Source organism: Thunnus maccoyii, chromosome 4 (genome assembly GCF_910596095.1).
Source record: "Thunnus maccoyii chromosome 4, fThuMac1.1, whole genome shotgun sequence".
Lineage (NCBI taxonomy): Eukaryota > Metazoa > Chordata > Actinopteri > Scombriformes > Scombridae > Thunnus > Thunnus maccoyii.
In genome coordinates, this window is record NC_056536.1 from 16,599,632 (window position 1) to 16,623,439 (window position 23,808).

General features: G+C 43.5%; 1 protein-coding gene across 4 annotated transcripts in view; it reads left to right on the forward strand.

The window, feature by feature from the left end:
- Positions 1-456: 456 nt before the first annotated feature.
- l1cama (L1 cell adhesion molecule, paralog a) overlaps positions 457-23,808 on the forward strand; it is a 44,373-nt gene continuing 21,021 nt past the window's right edge. For 3 of the 4 annotated variants that reach the window (XM_042408319.1, XM_042408321.1, XM_042408323.1), the window contains exons 1-2: positions 5,837-6,260; positions 22,295-22,639. In XM_042408319.1, the coding sequence (XP_042264253.1) occupies positions 22,510-22,639 (130 nt within the window). In that variant the 5' untranslated portion in view covers positions 5,837-6,260; positions 22,295-22,509. Of the gene's footprint in view, positions 565-5,836; positions 6,261-22,294; positions 22,640-23,808 lie in introns of those variants that run through there. The other variant, XM_042408320.1, reaches the window with a different exon arrangement.

Here is a 23,808-nt window from a genome sequence, read left to right on the forward strand (position 1 = left end):
TGCAAGAGGAGAAAGGAGAAGAAGTGCTGAAGGGCCACAGGCTATGTGCTCTATGCTAATGTTCAGCATGCATTATTATGCTTGGCACTGCATGGATGAATGTAAAAGCAGTAAGAAGAGCAGCTGGACCTATAATCCAGACTGTACACAGGGAGGAAGAAGAGACAGAGAGGACAGAGGGATAGATAGAGGACAGGATGGAAGAAGAGGAGGAGGAGGTGGTGGTGGGGGGGTACAATAAAGGAATGGTCAGAATCCACAGAGAGTGAGGTGAAGAGAGAATGAGGGAGGGAGGGAACAGAGGAGGAGGGAGGGAGGCAGACTGAGAAGATGGGTGATGTCACCTCTAACAGGCAGCCAATGAGAGTCAGGGAGGGAGAGAGAGAGAGCAGCCAAAGGAGGGTGTGTTTTTCTATCACTGCAGCATCAGCAGAGAGGAGAGGGGCACAATCAATTTCATAGAGAAGAGGAGGAAAAAGGCACAAGTAGATAAGGAAGAGAGACAGAGGGGGAGAAAAAAAAGGACGCAAGGAGTTGACAGAGGAACACAGCATCCCTGCGGAGGTAAGAGGAGCTTTTTGCAATGAGACGGAGAATGTGTCGTTAAACAGAAAGAGAGCGGGTGAGAGGATTAATTAGGCTGCTAGGTGGAGGTGGCTTGTGATGGAATCGCACCTTTGCCTCATCTTTTACTGGCAGTAAAACATGACATCCTGGTTCATGTAAATCACTTTAACGGCTTCTTATCAAATTGTCTTTTCTGTGGGAATTTCTAATCTCGTCATGCATGTTGGTGTTTAGGAATTACAGCTGTTTCATCACACTTAGTTTAGAAAATATAATAATTAGACAAATGTCTAAACACTGCTTTATTTCAGCGGCTGTTGGGGCTGTGGTTGATTGTACTCTACCATAGTGCTGCATTACTTTTAATTGTTTAAAGAAATTTGGAGTATTGAAAGAAAAAGTGTCATGGATAACCTGTTGGTGCACATTACTTTTAGAGAAAATTTTTATTTTCTTTTGTTTTTGTGTATTTATCTTTGTGAATGAACATTCAGTGCATTGCATGCAACAGGGTCTCCTCTGACATTAATATTGAATATACAGCAGTACTGTGTGCCACTGAGCACTTTATTGGTAATGATTACACTAAAATACTTCACTCTTTGAGATTTTATAATATTTTGATATCTGATATGCCTAAAGTTGGTATTTGTGTTTATAGAAAACTAAATGTAATTTGGATAAATTTGTCTTTTTTTTACAATTGTATTGAACTGCACCTTAAATCTGTTGCATCTCTATATATTTATGGCAATTTTTTTTTTTACAATGAAAAATAAATAATGCAAAATATACTTTGAATCTTCTGCTTTGCTAACATGATTGCATCATGCACTTTTCTGCAAACTGAGGGTAATTCTGTGCTTTGCTTTACATATCCCTTTGCCATGCTACTTTAATATGAATATTCGTTTTCTCTTTACATTCCCCTCCCCCAGCTAATAGCTGAGTGGCTTAATGTTAAGTACAGCCAATGATTGCAATGTGCTGCTACAATTTTCATTGATGTGGAGGATGAAGCTCAGCTTTATGGTGAACACCACAGCGGAGCAGACTACAACAATTTTCTAGTCTACCAATCTTATCGCCTGCAGCTGCAGTAGGTCTGTTTTGAAGGGGCAATGACAGAGCTTGGTGATCTTAAACTACAGATCTCAGGGGGAGGAAAGAGAAGAAAAGGGTTGAAAAGAAGGCAAAGAAAGAAAGAAATTGAGATTCAAATATCAACAGGAGACAGAGAGTGAAAGGGATATTTACACGGAAGGAGATATCAAGGGAAGTGAAAATAAGGGTGGGGCAGCGCTCGCAGCAGACTGTGGAGGTGTGCCCGTGAAAAGGAGGCACTCACCTGGCTGCATGCCATCCAGCTGCCTACTGTCAACCTCTGCAGCCTGTTACACATCTGTTCTACCCAATGGCAGAAAATAGACAATGTTCCACCAGTTGTGTTAATGATGTAGAAAAGTGAATTGCCAGAAGCAGCTGCTAAAAGCTGTGAGCGTTTCCGTGAGATGTTTATGCATGTCTGGTGTTTGTGTGGCTGGGTTATCTATATCTTTGTGCATCCTTTGACATCACGTGCTCATATCCTGCACAAAGATATGACCAAATTCACAGAATATCTACGTGTGTGTGAGTATGTATATATCTTCATCTTCTCATGCCGTGCAAGTGCATATGTGTGTGGTAGTGGTGTAGTGAACCTGCTCTCCCTCCCTCCATGCCTCAGTAGCCCGCAGCTTGTCCCAGATGAACCCATTCGAGGGACTGGAGGGGAGGGAAGGCACTGCGCCTGACAATGACTTGTTACCATCTGTACAACATCCATAAACATACTGCACTGCACACATACACACAATAGATTAAGATACAGCTGCTGCTGAAGAGGGGGAGTTGGCGTGAATGAGTGCGTGTGTTTGTGTGTGTGTGTGCTCTCAGTGGCAGCAATGCTCCAGAGACCCACTGCTGGTCACATTATCATACTACTTAATGCAGTGAGGTTTGTATGGTAGTGGCAGCCGAATCTCTAGACGGCACTAGGAGCTGTTGGTGTAGCAGGGATGTTGTTGTCGGAGTAGCTGGCGAGACTCGGAGTGTATGATTACCCTCGCTACAGTATGGTGCAGAATGTAATCTCCCCTCTGACGCTGGCTGGTTAATTGAGCTGTTCCATCAAAGAGATGGATGGAAACAGGGATTTATGTGAGGAGAGAGAAGGGGACAGGAAGACAGGTATCTGCAATGAAAAGAGAGAGGAAAGGCAGAGGAGGATGGTGTAAGCAACATAAAAAAAGATAAAGGATGAGAATAAGGGGGTGGACTTCCTTTTGAAAGGCAAAGCACTTTGCATCCTTTAATGCATGCTATAGGTATTGAAGGGAGTAGAGAGAGAGAAGGAGGGATCAACTAGGATAAAGAAAAGGGCAAGGTCATAAGGGAGGATGGGCCTCAGAAAAGGAAGGAACCATAAAATGAAAGGCGAAAAGATTAAAAGGAGGATTTCTAAACATTCTACTCAGATAATTACTCTTGATTATGATTGAAGAAGATTATGATTAAAAGTAAGAGGAAATGTATCGCTAGATGTTTATGCGTTTGCTGAATTAATTTTTATGGGATGATAATGTCAGGCAGAGACTGGCCTGTTTCCAAATGCCTTTAGTCCTACAGTTGAAGTGGAGAGCTGGTGTTGTGTAGGAGGAGAAGGCTGATCTGCTCTCAATCTGCCAGTTAGGAGCAACTCCAGGGAAGAGCAGCGCTGCAGTCAGTAGCACTTTGCTCCTCAGCCACCTTCTATAGCCTCAGGACACCTTTGCCAGTCATCCTGCTCAACAACAAACATGGATATGTGAGCACACACACACATGCATACACATCTGTACAGGCTCAGCTTCTGCAACACACACACACAAACGCTCTGCAAATACACACTGCAGAGCTCCTGTTGCAGTGCACCAAATTAAAGATTCTCTAATGTTGCCTCCCTGGCCTGATTACTTAAGCGTCTGCTACTGATCAAAGACCGCAACCGCCACTTTCTGGGGATCCAGCCATTAAAGCAGCAACGGGGTAAAACAAGGGTTAAGAGAGAGAGCCATCTCTCAGACTGAAGTGTCAACAATGACTGTTTCATCTCTACTTTCCTTTTTATCCTCCTTTGAGAATAATAGTTGTAAAAGTTACAAACTCACAAGCGCAGATTCAAAGGCTCATGAGCGAACTCCCTTGAGTTATCTTCCGCTGTGCATGCGTCTTTTCGATGCCGTGCACGTGTGCGCGCGCAATTACATGTGTACCTTCAGGATGCTGTCAAGATGGAGAGTCAGTTTTTTTTTCCCTCCCTCCCCAGCTGCAGCTTGGAGGCTGTTTGATTTAGACTGTGCAGATGGGAGTCAGCCCACTGGGTGTCAAGTGGGGGATCGTGTAGACATGCTGTCAGTGTTTGGTGGAGAATACATTGTGGTGATTTAGGGAGCTAAGGGTCAGATGGATTGACAGGCCAGCCATGGGTAAATGATTATAGAGAAGTGAGGAAGGAGGGAAGGAGGCCAGCAAAAAGGGGAGAATGATATTTGCAGAGGTGAGTTGAGGCAGGAAGAGAGGAACACCTAAAGATGGAAAGGATTGATTTAAAAGCCAGCAGGGTGGTATGGAGATAAAAGCTGTTGGGAGACAAAGTGGATGAGGATTGTCACGGCAATTTCTCCGAACAATCTTGTTCCATTCATCACTTAAGAGTCCTGTTCTCTCTTCTTAAACATGAGGAGCAAACCTGCCAACCTAAGTAATCCATTCTTCCTTTACTGCCCCTTGTCTCATGTCTCCCTCTTTCTTTCCCTTACTCTTCCCGCTGTGCAGTTCTTTAGTTTCACTTGTCATATCAGTATTCATACAGTGGTGGACAGAGAAGCCTGCACCAGGGTCTCAATCAAAATAATGACTGATGCTCTTATTGGCCTTCCCAGAAAGAGGCTCTCAGACAAAGGCTCATAAATCCAACCCAATTATACAATTGAACCTGCGATGGAGACTAGGGCACAAATAGAGGCGTCATGTATGGAAATGAATTTAATTTGGCAGAGTGAATTACCTTATTACAGCTTTCAGAAGTGATGGTATGAAAGAGGAGAAATTGTCGGATTCCCTTGGGTAACAAATATGATATTGGCAGTTAAAATGACTAAAATGGAACCCCATAGTGGTTATTACTTGAAACTAGGAGAGAAATTAATTACTGTCAAACCAATAACGTAATTGAGACTCACTAAATATTGTAGAAAAATATCTTTAAATGAAGGAAACTCTTAAAAACACATATTCTTTCTTACTTAAATTCATTATTATTGTGCAAACATTTTCTAATTCTGTGAATTAAATTTCTTCAGTGCCCATATTTTAAAGCATGGAAAGCAGCAAAGCAATAAAGATACACACAAGACTGAATATGGATAAGGGGAGATATAAAACTCATTTCCCGACCTTGATGCCCTCCTCGTGTTTTGCTTCTGTCCCTCTGACAAAATTATGTCTTTGTCTCTGAAACAGAGAATTCCCCTTTAGTGTCACTAACAGCGCATCCATGTCAGCTCTATGAAAGGAGCTTTATTGTCCACATCAGCAACTATAATTATACTGAATTGACTCTCTGTTCAGTGTGTTTCCCAACTGTATGCATCTGTCTGTGAAGTATTCTGCTGATTGTCAAAGACGTTTCTATCTGCATTTGTGTGCGTGTATGAGTCACTTTTCTAACAATGGCCAGTAGGATGCCATCATGAATGAATTAACTACATTACTGAGTTATTTCCCTTTATTTTTAATAAATAACGTCAAATGTCTCATTGCCACACTGTTAGCTACAGTCAGTAAGTCTGTACATTTAATGACTTCTGTGTAAAAATAAATTAGACACTAATTTAACCAAAAGGAAATGTGTTGTTATTATTATTATCATTATTATTATCATTAGTAGTAGTATCAAAAAATTGTATTGTCAATTAACGTTACATTTCCTAATTAGCTAGCTAACATAAGATATAACGCTAGCTAGTAAACTGGAAATAATTAGCTAAATACAGTGTATTACTGTATATTTTATGCAGTCATAAATTTTCAATGAAAAGTGGCAACGAAATACTTCAGACGTCTTGGGAACAGCGAGCAGCGCGATGTCAGCGACAATAGCGACGAGCTGAAGTTGAGCTGAGTTTAACTTTATGCAAATTAGCGGCTGAAGCAGAAACCGACAGCAGATCGGGATTTGAGCAACAGTCAGCAAACATCTGTTTCATTTCATATTGACAATGCAAGACAAATTGATCATTGCAGTCTCCGGATTCCCGGAACTGTACGATTCGTCATTGTTTGTTTACCGTGACATAAACAAACACATATGACACATGGAAGAAAGTGTTAAGAGATAGTTGGGATGTCTAATAAGTTATTAGACCTGCTATGCAGTGTAGTTTATTTTTCAAATGGCAGAAATATAGACCAGGCACATTTTTCTTACTAAATAAAACTGAGTGGAAACATGAAAAACCTGTATATTTAATCATCCTTGTCAAGTTCATGACCGGCCTGCTCTACTACAAACTTGATAATTGGCCAAAACCAAACTGGACTTCAGCAGCGGTGTTTGAACGACCCGCCCCCGGTCGACGACCGCTAGACCGCTGCTCAGGAGTCTCATGGTGAGAGTGCCTTCATGATACATACATACAATTATAAATTATAATATAACACTAACTATAAAGTTAGTTTATGTGTTTGCTACATGATGAGATACTAGCTACTCTGAACTAACATAACTAGCTAGCAAGCTTTGAACTTTTCAGTGTTTCAGCAGGCAAAATATGTGTTTGTTGGATTGTTTTATACGTGTATTCTCTATTAATATGGAAGGAAACTTGGTCCAAGAAACAAACTATTGAGCTACCACTTTTTGCTGCGGGTAAAACAACTAAGGATGGCAGGATTACAGATGTAATTAGTCAAAGGTCAAACAGCGCTGTCTTATATCTGCCATTATGCTGCTTTCAGGAGTTTTTGGACAACCTATAAATAAATTTGGCTCAGTCTACTATGAGCTAATGTTGTTATTTGTGAAGGACAATATCTCCGATACAAACGACCATATTGTGATACTTTGGGGAGTCATGTTTCATTGTCTCAGTCTGGCTTTGATTGCACAGGCTGTTTATTAAGGGGACATGACAGCATTGGTTTACTAATTTATTGATTTGTTGCTGAGAGGCCGGCTGCATTTTTAATGAAACTCGGAGGCATGCCACTACTTTGGGCTATCTCAGCACTGATGCTTTGCTTTAAGTTGCATCATACTGTTCTGCAAAGCCTTCTGACAGGATTTTTCAAATTCTGTTGAATTTTTTTCATCTGGGTTCTGTGTTTTTTGTGTGTTTTTTTCCCCCCTCTGAAGTCGTCTCCTTGGTATGACTTTCATCCTTTAGCTAACTTTTCTTTCTCCCAAACTTTTTGACTTCCATTTTTGCACACTCTCATAGTCAATAGAGTCGCAGTTCTTAGTCACAGGTCAGTTTTACAGCCTTGACTGCTGCACTGGAAGTATTAGACAGCGATGGCTGTATGTCTTGTGTGTGTTGTGTCACTAAAAAGATGAGAAGAATACATAGAAATACACACAGGCTAGTTAGAAAATGAGAAATGTGCTGAGTGTTAGACTCATTAGAGTAAATATGCTGAATTGAAGGTGACTGATTGACACTGACTCAGTGGCAGGCATCATTTTCTCACACGTGTGGTTTGGCAGTGTTCATCTGAAGGCTTATTTATTTAAAGTGTTTACATTTAAGTGTATTGATTTTGTTTCACTTGGCTCTCCCCCTCTCTATACCTACACTTCATTTGAATTAACCATAACTGAAATAGACGGGTCATGAAACACGAGCATCCATACACACTGGAACCGACGCAGCATCCTCAAATACGGCGGGTGTTATTAAGTAAACAGGGTGTTTGTATTTGTCTCCTCTTGATGTCTCAGTTGTGTTGTGACTGTAGTTCCTCGCAGGTGCTTTATCTGCTGCGTAAGCATGATATATTCATTAGGGTTGGATTACAGAGAGTGGGAGGGGATCAGGTTTTGAGTGGGTTGTAATCCCCATACACTGGCCTAATTTAATCTCACCTACTGTGCCATCCTATTACACACTACGCCCACCGCATGCAAGCAGGCGCTGGCTGGAGGAGAGCAGATGAGGGGCACGCAAGGTTAAAACAGGGTAATGTCAGACAAGAGGCACGGAGACGAAGAGGGAGGGTCGTAATAAAAGAGCTACAGAGGAAGAACATTGATTATGAGCAGCGGGATTCAAGTACAGAGAGAGAAACAGAAAATGTCAAGGAGTAAAGAAATGTCAGAGACAACAGTGGAGACAGATGCTCTTTAAATTTGTTTTCATGAGTAACAACAGTCGTGTTCGCTGTCTTCTTTCCCTTCTGACTGGCCAGCCTCCTCTTTCAGAATACATATGAGAAAACATGGTGTCAACAAAATTTTTAACATCTATGAGATTTAACTGGCTTCAAATCTATGCATTTTTCCACATTATTCAATGGATTTTGAAATGTAAATGATTATGAATCCATCAATTGATGCTGAAACATTAAAATAGCCAACGGTGATGTAACACCACATGCTCAAACGTTATTATGGCCTACAGATTTCTCATGAACATCATCACAATCACCATTATTGGCATTGCAAGTAGTGTATTTTACCTGTGATGTCACATTTAGTTGCACAGCCTGCACCGTCTTTTGTTCATCATTATTGGATTGGAAAAAAATAACCACACCCTCCATCTCATTACATCTAAGTACATCCAAGTTGCAAGTCATTTGCATGTCAGGGAGACTTTACACGGTGAAGTAAGGTTTTACATAACTTATTCTCTTGTTTTCTTCACCATTTATGACCTACATCCCTTTATTCATCCATCCTTATCTGCTCGTAGCCTGAATAAATTAGGCCATGCGAGCCTGCTGCTCACCTGAGGTGGATGTTGTCTATGAATCTCTTCTCGTTAGCCTCTTGTGAATGTTTTTTTAAATCAAGCCGGTGTTGGAGTTGTTTGAGTTTGCTCTCTGAATTGATCAGGGGTAATTGGGCATGGCGCTACAGAGAGCCTCGCATAGGGCCCGAGCTGCAATAATGGGAGTCTATATTTAGCTAGAAAACTGTCTGTTTACATCAGCCATCATGCTCTGTTGCACAGCGTGAAGAATTGAGCAATTGTGTTCTTGTGGCCATACTTGCAGGGGCGCACTTTGGTGTAGCGATTTTCGTCAATCATTTGTTGAAATCTCAGCTGAAGAGAAGATTGACTGATGTAGCAGGAAGCGATAAGGAGACATGGGGTGAGGCTTCCTGTTAATATGAAGAAAAGATAAAAGGTGCACTCTGCGAGACAAAACACAGGAGCAACAAGAGGGAAAAATAGATTTATTCAGGGATGTCACATTGAGATGAAGAGAGATAAGAGCAGAAAACAAGCCACATGGAGATAAAGAGACAGGCTAGAGAGAGTAGACAGAAGGTCTGGGCATTGTTAATGAGCTTAACGAGGTAATTGTACACAGGTAAAGAGCTCATCCTCCAGGCCTCGCATGGTTGGGTGTGGCCCGGGGAAGCAGGAGAGAAAATGTGGAATGCTGGGAGAGAAAGAACCTTTTAATAACCTTTTAATAATGTTGATTGTACCATTAAAGTGTGATCCTGCTCAGGGCGACAGGCTGGAAGTGCGAGAGGGTGGAATTTAAGATGGGAGGACAATGTGGGAAAGATGTAGAGGGAAAGATACAGGGATCCGAGAGAGGTGGGAGGGTAAAGGACAACAGACATCCTGTAGCGATTAAAATGTCAGTGTGTGCAGAGGCAGATGCACACCTGCCAAGCTCACACACACGTGTACCCACACCCACACCCACACACACACACACACACACACACACACACACACACACACACACACACATGCTCACCTCTTCTCAGGCTGTGACACTAATTACATAAGAGGAACATAACACCAAACACAAATGGTAGAACTGCCTTAAGACTGAACTGACAGGATTAAACCTGCATGTCTTGAGTGCTGGGATGAGTTCATATATCATCCATCTTTATACTTTCTCATAACTCATTTCCCCCCATCCCCCCCTGCCTTTTGTCTTTCCTCTTCTCCCTTCTCTCCTCATTCCAGTGGTCCAGACACTTTGTGTTTTATTTATGATTGTGTAGTGAACGCTGTTTTGACCAGCCTGTGGTTCAGAGGGGGACAACAAGCCAACAGTAAATGCTAGATGACAGGGCTGTTATTATAGCCGTGCAGCCGTCAAACACACTGTTCCCTGTGTTTCTTGGCCCCTCAGCCCGCCTGCGGGGCCCGTCTGCCTTCACAAGTGTCAAAAAAGCTGGTTCCTCCTTTCAGTTTGAATAAAAGAAAACAGTCTCTGAGGTGTTTGAAAAACTTGTCATGCAAAAAGTGCGTTTGTTTTGGCTTGTGCTAGTTGGCAGGAGTTGCTGACGTGCTGTGTCGATGTCCTATATAGGAACCAGCATCGTCAGCATGTTTAAAGTCATGCTATCATGGGATAAAGATATTTTAGGTATCTGCCACTATAGCACTGGATTAGTGGACTAGAATATCGCCACAGGTCTATTTTCTCCATGAGAAGGTGTCTGTGTGCAATATGTTGCTCATGTATTTGACTATCAGTATCAAACAGCTGGCCACAGGCGTCTTTGTTTTGTGTGTGTGTACAGTATAGAAGTGGATTGTCAGACCTTGTTGGCCTAACTCTCTATGAAAAGCTCATCAACTGGTTCTTTAGCCGCAGGGAAAGGTCACCACAGCTTCCCCTGTATCCCTGTGGCCTCTCTATGTGTTTCTATCTGTCCCCCCCCCCCCCACATCTCTCTCTCACTGGAATTGGGGCCGAACCGTTTCTGTCATCTCTCATAACTGAAGCAAAACGGGAGGGAAAGAGAGATGAGAGACTGCGGTGGAACTGTGGCCACAGCTGGGCCTTCGGTGTACGGGAGGCAATACCCCAGAAGGAAAAGGAGGGGTTTGGGGGAGAAAAGATGATGCAGGAGGAAAGGAGCGAGGAAGTAGTGGAAATAGTGAAACTCTGCACAACAATATAAATAGAAAAGAGATGAAACAGCATCCTCACTTATATTCACTCTGTCTGCCTCCTGGAAAAGATAATATTAAGCCAGACATACTTGTCACTCCCTTTCACTGTCTGACGGGAGATGACGCACACAAATACACACCAGCAGACTGATGCAAACACAGGCGAGACGGAACAGGTTGTCTGTTTACTCTCTTTCATATTGCGCCTTGCTGAAAATTGTTATGCGTTCCGGAAAATGTCACGTCCTTGATCTCTTTGCACCACTACACACTGGTGCGTAGAGGGGCCGGAGCTGTGTAGAGACGTGGGGAGGGGGATTTGCAGAGACAGGGGTCTGCAGCAGAGACGGGGCTGCGTGCCTCAGATAACACTGCAGCCTTTGATGGAGCCCGGCCCTCTGTTGGAGAGCACAAGCCGCTCCGCCTCAAATAGATCTCCGCTGCGGACTCCATTGGTAATGATTGGATTTAGTTACAGAGCAGAAATGGTTTACTGATGATAATGATAACAGATGCGATGGGAGTTAGTCAGCCACTTAGGGTCGAGGGATCGTATTGATGCTGTGCCAGCCTGTAAATTTCCCCTCAGACAGGACCGTCTCTCCCAGGCTTGATAAGAGTTGGAGGTAGAGGTTGATAGAACGCTACCTGTAATTGCATTGTGTATGATCAAGGCTGGGCGGCTGTAATGAAGATGTAGTGCAGGACAGCTGGAAGACAGTGTTCCATAAGCTACTTTCTATGGGGAAGTAGAAGAAGAAAGGGCAGGAGGGGTGGGGTAAATGAGTTCAGGGGGAGAAAAAAGGGAGTTTCATACTGATATAAGGAGTGAGAGGCAATCAGCAGGGAGCAGAGAATAAAGAACAAAAGTTAAAGAGAAAGAGAGGAGCGCAAATAAGAGAGACACTTTCGGCAAAGACGACAGTCAGGGAGGAGGAACTCTTTCAAGTACGGGTAGCATGTAGACATAACAGGGGAGATGGAGAAAGCCAGAGATGGGGAAAGAGCAAGAGTATGGAGACACAGGAGACAGGAGATGAAGGTGGAAAGTATAAAGTGCAGATAGATGACAGAGCCAGAGAAGAAGAGAGAGAGAGAGAGAGAGAGAGAGAGAGAGAGAGAGGGTGTGTGGGGGGATGGGGTGAGGAGGATGAACATGTGGGAGGGGGAAGGGAGAGAAATATTTGCTGTGTGCGGCTGAGCTGGAGTCAGGAGGTTGTCATGGTGATAGCAGGGTGAGGAGGGAGGCAGGGGTATTGACACCTAGCCCTAGACACTGCACCCACACACACACACAAACATACACATGCACATACACATTTACACACAGGCACATACTACAACAAACAAAATGAGTCATGCATAACAATACTGACCTGTCAACTATTAAGTAAACACTTGTTCACACAATCACACACACACACACACACACACACACACAATAAGCTGAGGCCATGCATCAAGCCCAGTAGCCATATCACCATGCAAACTGTGTTTCCCATCTCGCTCTGCTGTATTTTACCCTCACTCAGCCCTATTTGAATGGTAGGCAAATCCCCTTAAACTGACTTGTCTTGCCAGACAATTACCCTAATCAACCTTCAGTCTGTTGCACATGTGCACGTGTGTGTGTGTGTGCAGGTTTGAGCAGCTGTGTGTGTGAGTGTTCACATATCTGAGCTTTGCTGTTTTCCGTGTGTGTTGATGACGCAGAGAGATGAGAGAGACAGAAACAAGCTGATGTAGAGACAAGCAGCAGCTCCGGTGGTGTGTGGTTTTCTGAGCCAGTGCACACACTTATATATTAATAATCTGTATTAGTTTATAGGTTTTTTTAAAAAAACAAAACAAAACACATACAGAATAAAACTGCAGTTATAAGCACATCTCCAAACTGCAGTTACTTCTGAAATAAATGTAAAATTTATCATTTACTTGCATCAGAATCTCTAGGATGTATGTTTATATGAATTTATATGACCTCATTTACTACTGTGACCTATTAGGAGAGAGCCTGTTCATAGAGAATAGAAATTAACTAGGATGAAAATGCAGAATTTTATATTACAAATGAACTCACTTTGACTTGAATCACGTGGATTTTACTGACGTTAGAAGTTCAGAAAGTCTAAAATACAGCAAACATTGCTGAGAAAAAACACTGATCTCCCTGTTAGACAACAAAGAAATCGATAAAATTGTTCAGTCAGAATGTTTGCACTCAGATAACAAGAAATGTCAGTTTAGTTGTTTCCTGACAGAAGATTGAGAGTGCTGGAAGGTGAAGTTATATGAGATACATTGTTCCACGGTTTATGAGGTTGTGATTGTTTTTTAAAACTTCAACCTGTATTTAGGAGACTAGACTGATACATAAACCTGCACAAACTCTTCACTCTTTCTTTCTTAGGCATTTACTAGCTGTTGAAGGGCATTACATCTCCTGTCTCATCCCCAGAAGACATTGTATTTGATTACATGAGGAGCACTTAAGGGGAAGTGCTGCTTTTGCAACTTCTAACAAAGTTAATGGGATTGCCAAGAAGCTGTTGTCTGAGCCGGTTAATCATTTTAAAGATGCGAATCACCAGGTCCTGTCAGCTGTTTTGCCAAAACAGCAAGTTGGTTAACTTGTAACATCTGATTGGTTAAGCTCGCGCTATTCCAAGAGCTGCTTTGGGGGTTTTTTGTTTTTTTTAAAAATTTGCAGTTGTTTGCTTTGATTAATGAAACAACAGTGGTAGCGTCGGTGTGTGTTTGTACTGTATGTGCATCGGTGCAAATGTGTCTGTATGTTTTCATTCATGTACTATGTTTAATTTCATGTGTGACTCCCTCATGTTGCCACAAGCCCAGTATTAGGCTAAAAAGAAAATCCAGCCACTTTCCCACAGTTGTTGAGCCTCTGGGGCCCTTCCATGCAAATGTGTTAGCAAAGCACTATGTGTGACCTTGCCTTGCCTGCAGCTCATTTCCCTGAAGTGGTGGAAAGACAGGATTACATCCAACCTAAAGAGACCTTGACAAATGTTTCTAAGTCTAAATTTTAGCAATAAGCTGTCTGTAAGGAAGCTCAGGGGCAAAAATGACCTTTTTTAAAAATAATAAGAAAAAAAGCACCAGTGTTTAACAACCTGGAAAACAAGACACGAACATTTCTTGGAAAAACAAAGACATGTCACAGTTTCCCATTAGGCAAATTTGAGATGTGATATCTCTGTGTTCTTCTTTGTGACTTAAGTATCTCAAATAATATCTAACCTGTTGTGATGGAGGTCGTAGGTCACGTATACACACTCCGCCCCTCTCCTCAGGGTGTGGCGTGCCAGCTCTCCCTGAGGAGGTGGCCACGTGTCCTTGCGTGTCACACGAGCTGCCGGCAGCTGTGTCCTCCAGTGCTATATGGGCCACTTATCACCTGACCCGAGGGACCACTCCCTCCTCCTCCTCTCTGTCTGCTGAATGACAGACTGCACAACCCCTCCTCAGACATTACTACCTGCAGCAGCCAACACAGACCTGCCGCCACCTGCATACTTGATGCAACCCAGACACAAACACAGTATATATATACATCCAAACCTGAGGCTCATGAGAAACTTTCTCTTCAAGGCTTTTTCTGCTTTAAACTGCATGGCTACCTGTATGAAAAAAACACCATAAAGTCATGTAATGCTCATGTTTTGTGCCGTTATATATATATATATATATATATATATATATATATATATATGTATGCATTAGTATAGATATTCAAGCATCTTCTTCAGTGGCTGATTTCCTTGTTGTGTTGTTGCATAGTGTTTGTGTTGTTGTAACTGATTTGTTATCTCCAACAGTGTTAAGCAGCTGCATCTGGTTTCAGGGCTAACTCTGACACACGCTATACTGATGTCAGCTTTTTTCTGCTGGCCAGGCTGGCTCCATTTTGACCCCCAAGGGCTGTGCTAGCACACACACACACACACACACACACACGCACTTAAAAATTTCCTTTTCACCCATCTGATCTCTCTCTATTCTGTCTTACTGAGAGATGAATGGCTGCATGAAAACATTCACTTTCACTGAGCTTCACTTCCCAGTGTCTGTCGTCATAAAGGTAAAAAAACCAAACAAACTGAAAGTGTAAGTGAAGGTCAAAATACATGTCAAAATAAGAAAAAAAAAACCTCACAAGTGAGGCTGTTGGCTCCGGAAGAACAGGAGAAAATGGGAGAGGCTGACTAAGAGAGATAAAGAGAGAGAGAGAGAGAAAGCAGGGGCTGTAAGATGAAGCAGGAGACAGAGAGGAAGCAGGGAGGGGAAAGAGAGAAGGTCACTCCTAATAGCTCTTCCACGTAATTTCATGATGTCATGATTGCCCTGCTTTATTCGGCCAAACGCCATTAACTCTGTACTGTATGGACACAAAACCATTCTGCTGCACAAAAGTACCTTCATAAGCTGCATGTGTTCGTCATCGCATGTTCCTACTGTACACAGAGCGCATAACAATGCTCCTGCAAGGATGCATAGTGTGCATAGGGGCGTTTCTATGCATCACATCCTATATCTTCTGCATGACACTAAGGGTGTGTCCGTAATTAGCGCGCTTTGTGCTGTAGCCGCAGAATCTGACTGATGCTGCTGCTAATGAAGCAAATGACGCTCACAGGCAGGAGCGCAGCAGTGCAAAGAGAGTTTAGCTTTGTGTTAGTGTGTGTGTGTGCATACAGTGTGTACATACAGATACGTTTCTCATTTAGTGTACAGAAAATATTAGATTTTTTCCATTGTTATTTATTTTGCCAATGAGCCAGGATAGTGTGCTCTCTTGCCATATTTACTGCATTTAGATTACAGGTGAATTGGAAGGAAATTGAAATAGAGATTCAATATTACAGCACTGCCTGCATGTTGGACCTATTTAACTTCCCCAAATGAAAAATCTAGAATATTACAAATATAAACACACAAAACTGCCATTATGCTCCATCCTTTTTGTTTTTTTTTCCTTTTCATTTATGCCATACATCTTCATTTCGTGTGCCCAACTGACTGAAGTCATAAGCAAATTACCTTATCAGTTATGGGCTTAAGTGAGCAGCAGCTAACGTGCTAAAAGCAGAGAGAGCTGCACTCCGTCTGCCGGACTGGCTCCATTAGCTGACAAGAGAGATTAGCTGACCTGCTGACACACGGTCTGATCTTTACTGATACACACAGTAACACATGGACTCGCATGCACACAAACACACACACACACACAGGGAATCTGATACACTATTACATTAGGGTAACACCCCTGTTTTTGATCGTTACAGAGCTTTTACTGGTCAGTGATCCCATAACCATATCTCTCTCTTTTCACTTCACACTTCACTTTTTTTTTTACCCATCTTTTTAAAAATCATATTTCACGCCTTTCTATTTGTTATTTCCATCCTCTCTCTCTCTTTGTTTGCACTTTCTATTAATTTTTTAGACTTTTTGTTGCTGACTTTGTTGTCGAGCCCCCCCTTTGATCTCCCGCCGGTGTTGCCCTTCTTTCTCTTTGTCATTTTTCCTTCCTCCGTCCTTCCCTCCCTCCATCCACCTCTCCTCTCTTTCTCCAACCCTCACGGATGTCTTAATGAGTCCACTCCCCTCTCCTTGAATTATTCACCACTTCTTTTATTCTACCATTCCCATTGTGTCTTAAGGGGAAAAAACATCAATAAATAAATCACGCCAGAGGTAGCTCCTTTTGTAGTCTTGGCGATGGGAGGGATGACTGCGCGTGTGTTTATTGGTGTACATAGGAAAGAGAGAGAGAGAGAGAGAGTAGAGAACTGGGAAGGGCTTTGGGAATCATGTACTTCTGTTTTTTTTATCATAACTTTTAGTTGGATAAGTCTGAATGAATTTTAGTAACTTAAACACATTCTGCCAAGTCTGGGTGTTTCTTGTATGCCGTGTGTGCCACGATCTGACATCGCCGTGTTGGTGTTGTTCCTACTATGACATCATAATTAATGTCTAAATGCGTCCCAGTGCATCTTCTTGGGAAAACATGGATGCCTGCAGCAAACTAGTGTTTGTATGGCAAGTCTCTGGATTTCACAAGCATCTACTCAGGACCTGTATCAATTACCACGGCACCATTAGTAAAGAGAAACACTGATTTAACAGATTAGCACACTTTAAAAGAGACGGGAGGAGTAGGCTAGTACCACATGCTCGCAAGGATTTCTATCAAGCACAGATTAGTCAACTGAATGGAAACAGCAACTACAAAGTTGTTATGGCACGTTTCATAACACAAACACTACATAAAGTAAAAATTGATGAAAAGGTAATTCTGCTTACTGTTCACCCTGTGTGCCGCCATATTGTTTTGACGTCAGGTGTGTTTCTGTTGGCGAATTCTGACTTGAATGGCTGTACCATTGCACTTTTCTGTGTCGGAGGTTGTTTTTTCTGTTGTTCTGAGTACAATGGATTGCAGCATTTTCCCCTGAGTCACAAAGCTTTGACATCACAACAACGTGATTGGTCAGTTGCAATGACGGTCCTGGAACAACATTAATTATGATGTTGTAGGTGTCACATGAACGCGGCAAAATCAGATTATGCATGTCGCACATGTTGATTTAAGTATGTGTACATATGAATGTGAAGACATCTAGTATGTGTGCTTACACATGAATGTGTGTGTGTGTGTGTGTGTGTGTGTGTTTGAGGGACGGCCTGTCAGTGTGGGCCAGCAAATGAGTGAGCGTGTGTACGTGCGTGCGCATATATAAGTGATACCGCAAACCCGTTAGTGTCCATGTGTGTGAATAACTGAATTTGTATGTACAAGGGGGGATGCTGTGTGGAGACCCTGTTGTCATGGCAACCAGGATAGAGAGAGAGAGAGAGAGAGAGAGAGAGAGAGTGGGGGCTTCTCTGACAACCTTTATTTTCTCCAGCTTTGTGTCACTCCAATATTAACCCTTAACCCTTGACAGAACGAGAGTGCAGGCGTTGGAAAATGAGGGAAATATGGTGTGCATTCTATCGCCGCATTTGACACCGGTGGGAGCAGCAAAGTATCTAACAGCCAAGCTTATGCTAATAGTGGTATTGATAAATGTGCTGTCTGTGTATCCTGATTCCAGATAAGCCAAAGCTCTGCAGTTTTTTTCTGCTGGTAAATTTCCATTTGGTGTTGACCATGGATCATTGGTCTTGAAGCACAAGTTACTTGGCCTTTTAAACAAAGAGTACCAACATGGGAGAGATACTGGTTTCCCACTCTGCCGTAAAGCCCGTTATCCATTAAAGTTGCAAATACTGAATTAATCAGTCGTGTTGCTTACTGTCTGAGCCAGAGTGCTAACGCAGCGGTTTATTAAAATGACAGAAAAAGTGTCGAATATAGAAAGAAGAGAGGGAGAGGCAAGGAGGAGGGACTAAAATGTATCGAGAAAAGTGATCGGAGGGAAATGGAAAAAAGCTTTTAGTGTCAGCTACCAAGGGGACTGGGAGAGTAGTAGGAGGAGACTGATAAAAAGGTGACAGGAAAATGGGCACTCATTGTTTTTGGACAGTTCCTATTATTAAGGCTCGGCTCGTGAGTAGAAACACTTTGAGAAAATGTGAAAAAAAAGGCTTGTAAGAAATGCAATCTTCGTTGTGGCAAATGATGCAAGACACTTCTGCGTTATGGAGTGAATCGCAGAAACAGGTATTATTTCACATGATTTGTGGTATTTTTCTGCTGTAGCGACAAAGTGGGTCTGAGACTTGTCTCACTGCAACAGGCTCATGCATTAAGTATGACCCTGCCAGAGAGAGGAAGAGGGGAGGGAGTGAAGGAGAGACACAGCAAAGACACCAGGTATGGATGGACAGCATCAGTCTTGGCCCAAACTGAATGTATGGTGAGGGGTGCAAATGAATTATGAATTTGGGTGAATTTAGGGCAAATTGTGCCGGCAGGAAGGAGATTTCTATGAATAATTCACTCTTTAGGGGGCCTGATCATCTACCCCCCATCAGCATCACCTTGTTCCTTAGACCCCTCCCACCCCCCCCAATCACTTTTACTATCCATTGACCCTTATAATCTCTCACTGCCCTGCTCCTGTAATGCCCAACTCTATCAGTCCATTTGTCTTAGTGTGCACTCTCTTTGTTTATGTCTAAATCACGCCGTCTTTCCTCTGTCCCTCCGTCTGTCTCTTTTCAGCCTGATGTTTCTCCAGACAGACGAACCCCGGGGGGAGAGGAGGGGGTAAAGGGGGGCATGTATTCATTTATTTTTCTCCCTCCTTCCGTCCCCGCATCCCTCTCCCCCCAACACATCTTCACAGCTGGAGGTAATTAATATTTAAAAGCGAGGCATGACAGGACACAAGACCTGCACACATGTTTGAACACTAACGCTCACACTCTGTAGAAGCCAGTAGAGCGGCACGCATGTGATCAAAGAACAGAGAAGCTCTCAGAGTTGATATTCGCATGACTCACTGTGTTGAGGGAAAATATACCAGACTACACTCATCAACACAGCGGCTTCTCACACGGATATGTGAGGATATGAAGCAAACAGAGAAAGTCTCTCATGTATATCCTGTGGTTGGCACGATAGGGATCAGAAGATGTGTGAAACTCAGAACATGTTTTGACTCTTGTGGCTTGATCTCATGTGTTTACCACCCCCCTCCTCCTCAGTGCCTATTCAGCACTGGAAAGTCCTTGGCAACGCCCATCATGTCTACTTAATGCTAATTACTACATTTTGCAGGGAAAGAAAGGGTACAATTTTCTATCTAATGGATGACAAGGGGCTAGACACAACAATGGTACTCCAGCAATTAAACGCTACTGATGACAGCACAATATAAAATGTTTGGCTTATTTGGGTTTCTGTAAGCAAAACGCCTCAAAGCAGGAATTCATGAATAATTGAACGAGTTGCAAAATTGATTTGGTCGATTTGGCTAGTTTGATACATGGCCTGTTGGCGGCTAATTTTCTGCAGTCAGGCTTTCTTGTGGAAAAAAAAAAGAAACCACCACGCCCTCAAATCTCAACGCAGCGCCCCTCACTCTACAATCTCCCCGTGATTGAACGACTTCTGATGGCGCCCGTTGACATCTCGGCGGTGATAATAGTTTTTAAAAGCACTCAGAAACACGGTGGCGGGTCATCTCAGCCCAGCTGCGAGCAGCCATCCCAGGCCTGACCTTTGACCCTGTCCAATGAAGCAGGTAAAAGGGCTGGGATTGGATCGTTGACAGCTGCACAGCGGACACCCTGAAGAAGTGAAATCAGGCATCTGCTAAGATGTCAGTGCCTCTCACCCCTGTGATAATGGAGCGGCCACTGGGCTCCATGCCGTGCACACATTCACACAGAAGTGTGTATATGTGTGCGTGTGTGTGTCAGTGTGTCTCATGCAGGCCACATCAGTTTGTGTTATCAGCATGTTTGGGTGGCTGGTTTAGCCTCATTTACATGGCAAACATGCCACCTCTCTCTCTCTTTCTTTCTGTCTGTCTGTCTGTCTGTCTGTCTCAGCCTCTCTCTCACTCACACACCCCTCCCAACCTATTATAGTGTTCCCCTTTACTGCTCCTATTCAACATGACTGGAATATTCTTTGGCAAGGTCTGCCTCCTGACTGGAACCCACTGGACCATGCCCTTTTATCTGTCTGATCTCTTCTGTCAGGCCACTCGAGGTGTGTGTCTGTCTGTCCGCGTTCCTTTCTGTCTGTCTATCCATGCATTACAGCCTTCTTTGTGTGTCTATTGCTCCCCACGAGTGTGTGTGTGCCGGCTTGTGCACATGCAGCACACTCCCTCGGTGGATTGTGATTGGCGACATGACAAGCTATGGCGCGCCACATCGTTAATCAGCGTGCTGCTTCACTCCACTCGGCTCTCCCACCATCCCTTTGGAGGGGGCACTGATAGGCAAGCTCCCACCTTAGATCACATTAACACCAGTGCTAATACCCTGACTAGCCCCCCCCCCCTTCATTCAGAGGCCTGTTTAAGACCGGATCACTGTAATTGGCGCCCTGTCTCCAGAGAGCAACAACTAAAGCGGCCTCGAAGAAGCCGAACAGCAAGAAAGTGAGCAAACGATTGCACACTCTGATTGGAGGAGCTTGCTCTTGTGTGTGTATGTGTGCAAGTGGATGTATAGGATTAGTGTCACAGCTGTCACCCTTTGTCATGCCTCCTCCTCCTCCCCTCCTTCCACATCTCTCCTCTCACCACCTCTCACCCTCCCTCCTTCACTCTGCCTCTCTGCTTCCTTACCTACACCTCTCCTTCTTCCTCTGCTATTCTCCTTAAACCCACTTTTGTACTTTTTATCTTCCCCTTAAGTCCTCCACCCACTTCACCCCTCCTTCTTCTCCCTCTCTATGTGCTTGCTGTGCCCTTCTCTTGACAAGGCAAGCAAGTGAGTGTAATGGCTCATTTAATCCTAATGCTGTTAGTTTAAACTGCCTTATTAAGGGCTTAGCTCTTGTTTGGTCTTTAATTTCATCTAATTTGGCTCTGTTGATGTAGATAAATCCCATATTCCTGTCTCTCTTTTTAAGATATTCTTCAATACATTCTCCACTGAGTGACATGAAAATAGCCTCAGTAATTAACTGGTTGGCCATTACCCATCAGAAAAAAAAGAAAATGAATGATAATCACCACTCTCCATCCTCTTGCCCTCCTGTCCTCTCCATCATCTCCATCTCCTCTCCTGTCTGACCTTCCCCTACTCTCCAAGGTTATTCATCACTCCGCTGTGGCATTGCCAACAAGCAGCGGCGCACAGAGCCAAAACTCTTTCAATCAGGCTGCTAAATAAGCATCCTCTTTCTATTATCGCCATTTTCTTTTGTCTCACATGTAAGTCTTAATCATAGTGTGCTATAACAGCTCTTTGTGTGCGATTGTGAGCAGTGTAAACAATCAGCAGGCTGCGCCACGTGGTGCCGCGGGGGAGGACAGCCTGCATGTTGTGGCGAGGACCAGCTCCAAGGGTACAGATGGAGAACGGATAGACTCCTAGCAGGGGTGGCTTGCCTCACTCACCATGACTGATAGCATCTTTATCGCACACTTATCACAGCAATATCACCCAAACTGTACAGTCCACGCAATGCAGACCCGACCAGTCAACCTAATTGTCCACTATTGGTTTGTCTGTGTATTATCTGCGTTTTGTCTGTCCACAGCCCATCTGGATGCTCGTAGGCTCTGCTCAGCTTCTTGTTGTGGTATTCTGTCCATCTGTCCTGCTGACTGGACCGTCCATATGGGCCACTGGTCATATAATTAACCAAATTAAATAGATTTTTTTGTTGGGGAACAGGTCCAGTGATAGGCATTGTCTGTGGTTTTTGTTGGGTTTTGTCCTGTTAACTCCTGATTGGTGTGTTAACTCCATGTCTCGGTCTGTCTATAGGTTTGACCACATGGTGCAGGGTAATTTTTCTCCCATTCTGACACATGGCCTCTCTCTGCCCCTCCCTCTCTCCGCTCCTCTCGCCCCCCCCTCCTCCCTTCTCTTTTATCTTTCAGAGAGGAGACCAGCAGGAGGGCGTGGACCTGACTTAAAGAAGAGAACGAACGGAGAGAAAAAAAGAGAAAAGAAACTAGGGACCATACAAGGCAAAGCCGAGGCCTCCTGGAGGACAAACATAGCCTCACACTCGCTCAGTGTGTGAGGTTGCCCTCTGTGTGCATTTTACTGTACGTGTGTGTGAGCAGGTGGGACTTTGATGGGACAGTGAGCAATGCCTCACACGCAGCGACAGCAGGTTGGCAGTAGGGGGCGGTGCTCCACCCGCCTCCTTCCCGTCCTCCTCCTCCTCCTTTCCCTTGCTGCCCAGCTCAGCCAAGCAGCCATACACATACCCTCCACTTGTGAGTACAGATTCGTACGGTACCATTCATAACAATGGAAACTGAATGCTTCCATGAGGTTCAAAGATCTATTTGTTGTGTTAATTACATTGTTGATTCATCAAAGCATGCTAATAATGATCTTTCATCATGATTAATTAGTGCAAATAAGCAGAATGAACATGTTTCTCTCTCAGTAACCTCAATATTGAGGGTTGGATTGCGCTATTATGCTCAAAAGGCTGCACTGTCTGAGGTTTCTTTGCCTAGCACTCATCTGTGCCTGTGCTGTGTCTAATTACTTTGTAATTGATCCCCTCATACTGCATTGATTAGTCCCACTATTGATCTGGTTTCCTTGGCGTAGACCAGAATCAGATTGGGGAGTGATTTAATCAACAACTGAGTTATACAACAAAAATCCTCCTAGGTTTTTTTATCACTCGTTCTCATTTCTTCCTCCTCCTCGATGCAATATGTGGGCATTAGAAATACAGCTGAGCTTGTGGCCCTGCAGGGAAATTGATCTTCATCTCCTCTGCTGCTGCTGGCCTGCCCACAGACCTCCAATTGAAAGAGAGAGAATATTGTTTCCACTTCTGTGTTTGTTGTTCACTCTTTATCTTAGACCGCTTGCAATGATTCACAGTCTTTCACCACCCACACGGAGTTCAACCGTGTATGTACAAACAAGCACATGCACTCACACACACACACACATGCACACGTCTCGTAAATGTTGATGAAATGCAGTAAATATCCCAATCTAATACCCAAAGGGGCCGGGTGACACGGAGGTGAGAGGGCCGAGCGGGATGAAGGGAGGATGATGAGGAGGAGGAAGGAGGAGCAGGTCAAAGATGTAAAAGGTCAAGGTGTCCCCTGCGTTTCAATTAGAGGCGGTGATCGGGATCAATAAAGGAGATGCGTTAGAATCTGTGTCAAGGAGGCCGGGGTTAAAAGCTACGCTCCATCACAGTGCTTTATCGTCCATGTATCATAATTGTTGTTCAGTTATCAGTGAAATCTATCTATCTATCTATCTATCTATCTATCTATCTATCTATCTATCTATCTATCGATCTATCTATCTAGGTGATTTCAGCTTGTCTATATATTTCAAGATCTCTTTCTCCTTCTTTTGTACTGTAACTAAAAATATTTTTTCCCTCATTGCCTTTTTTCTGGAC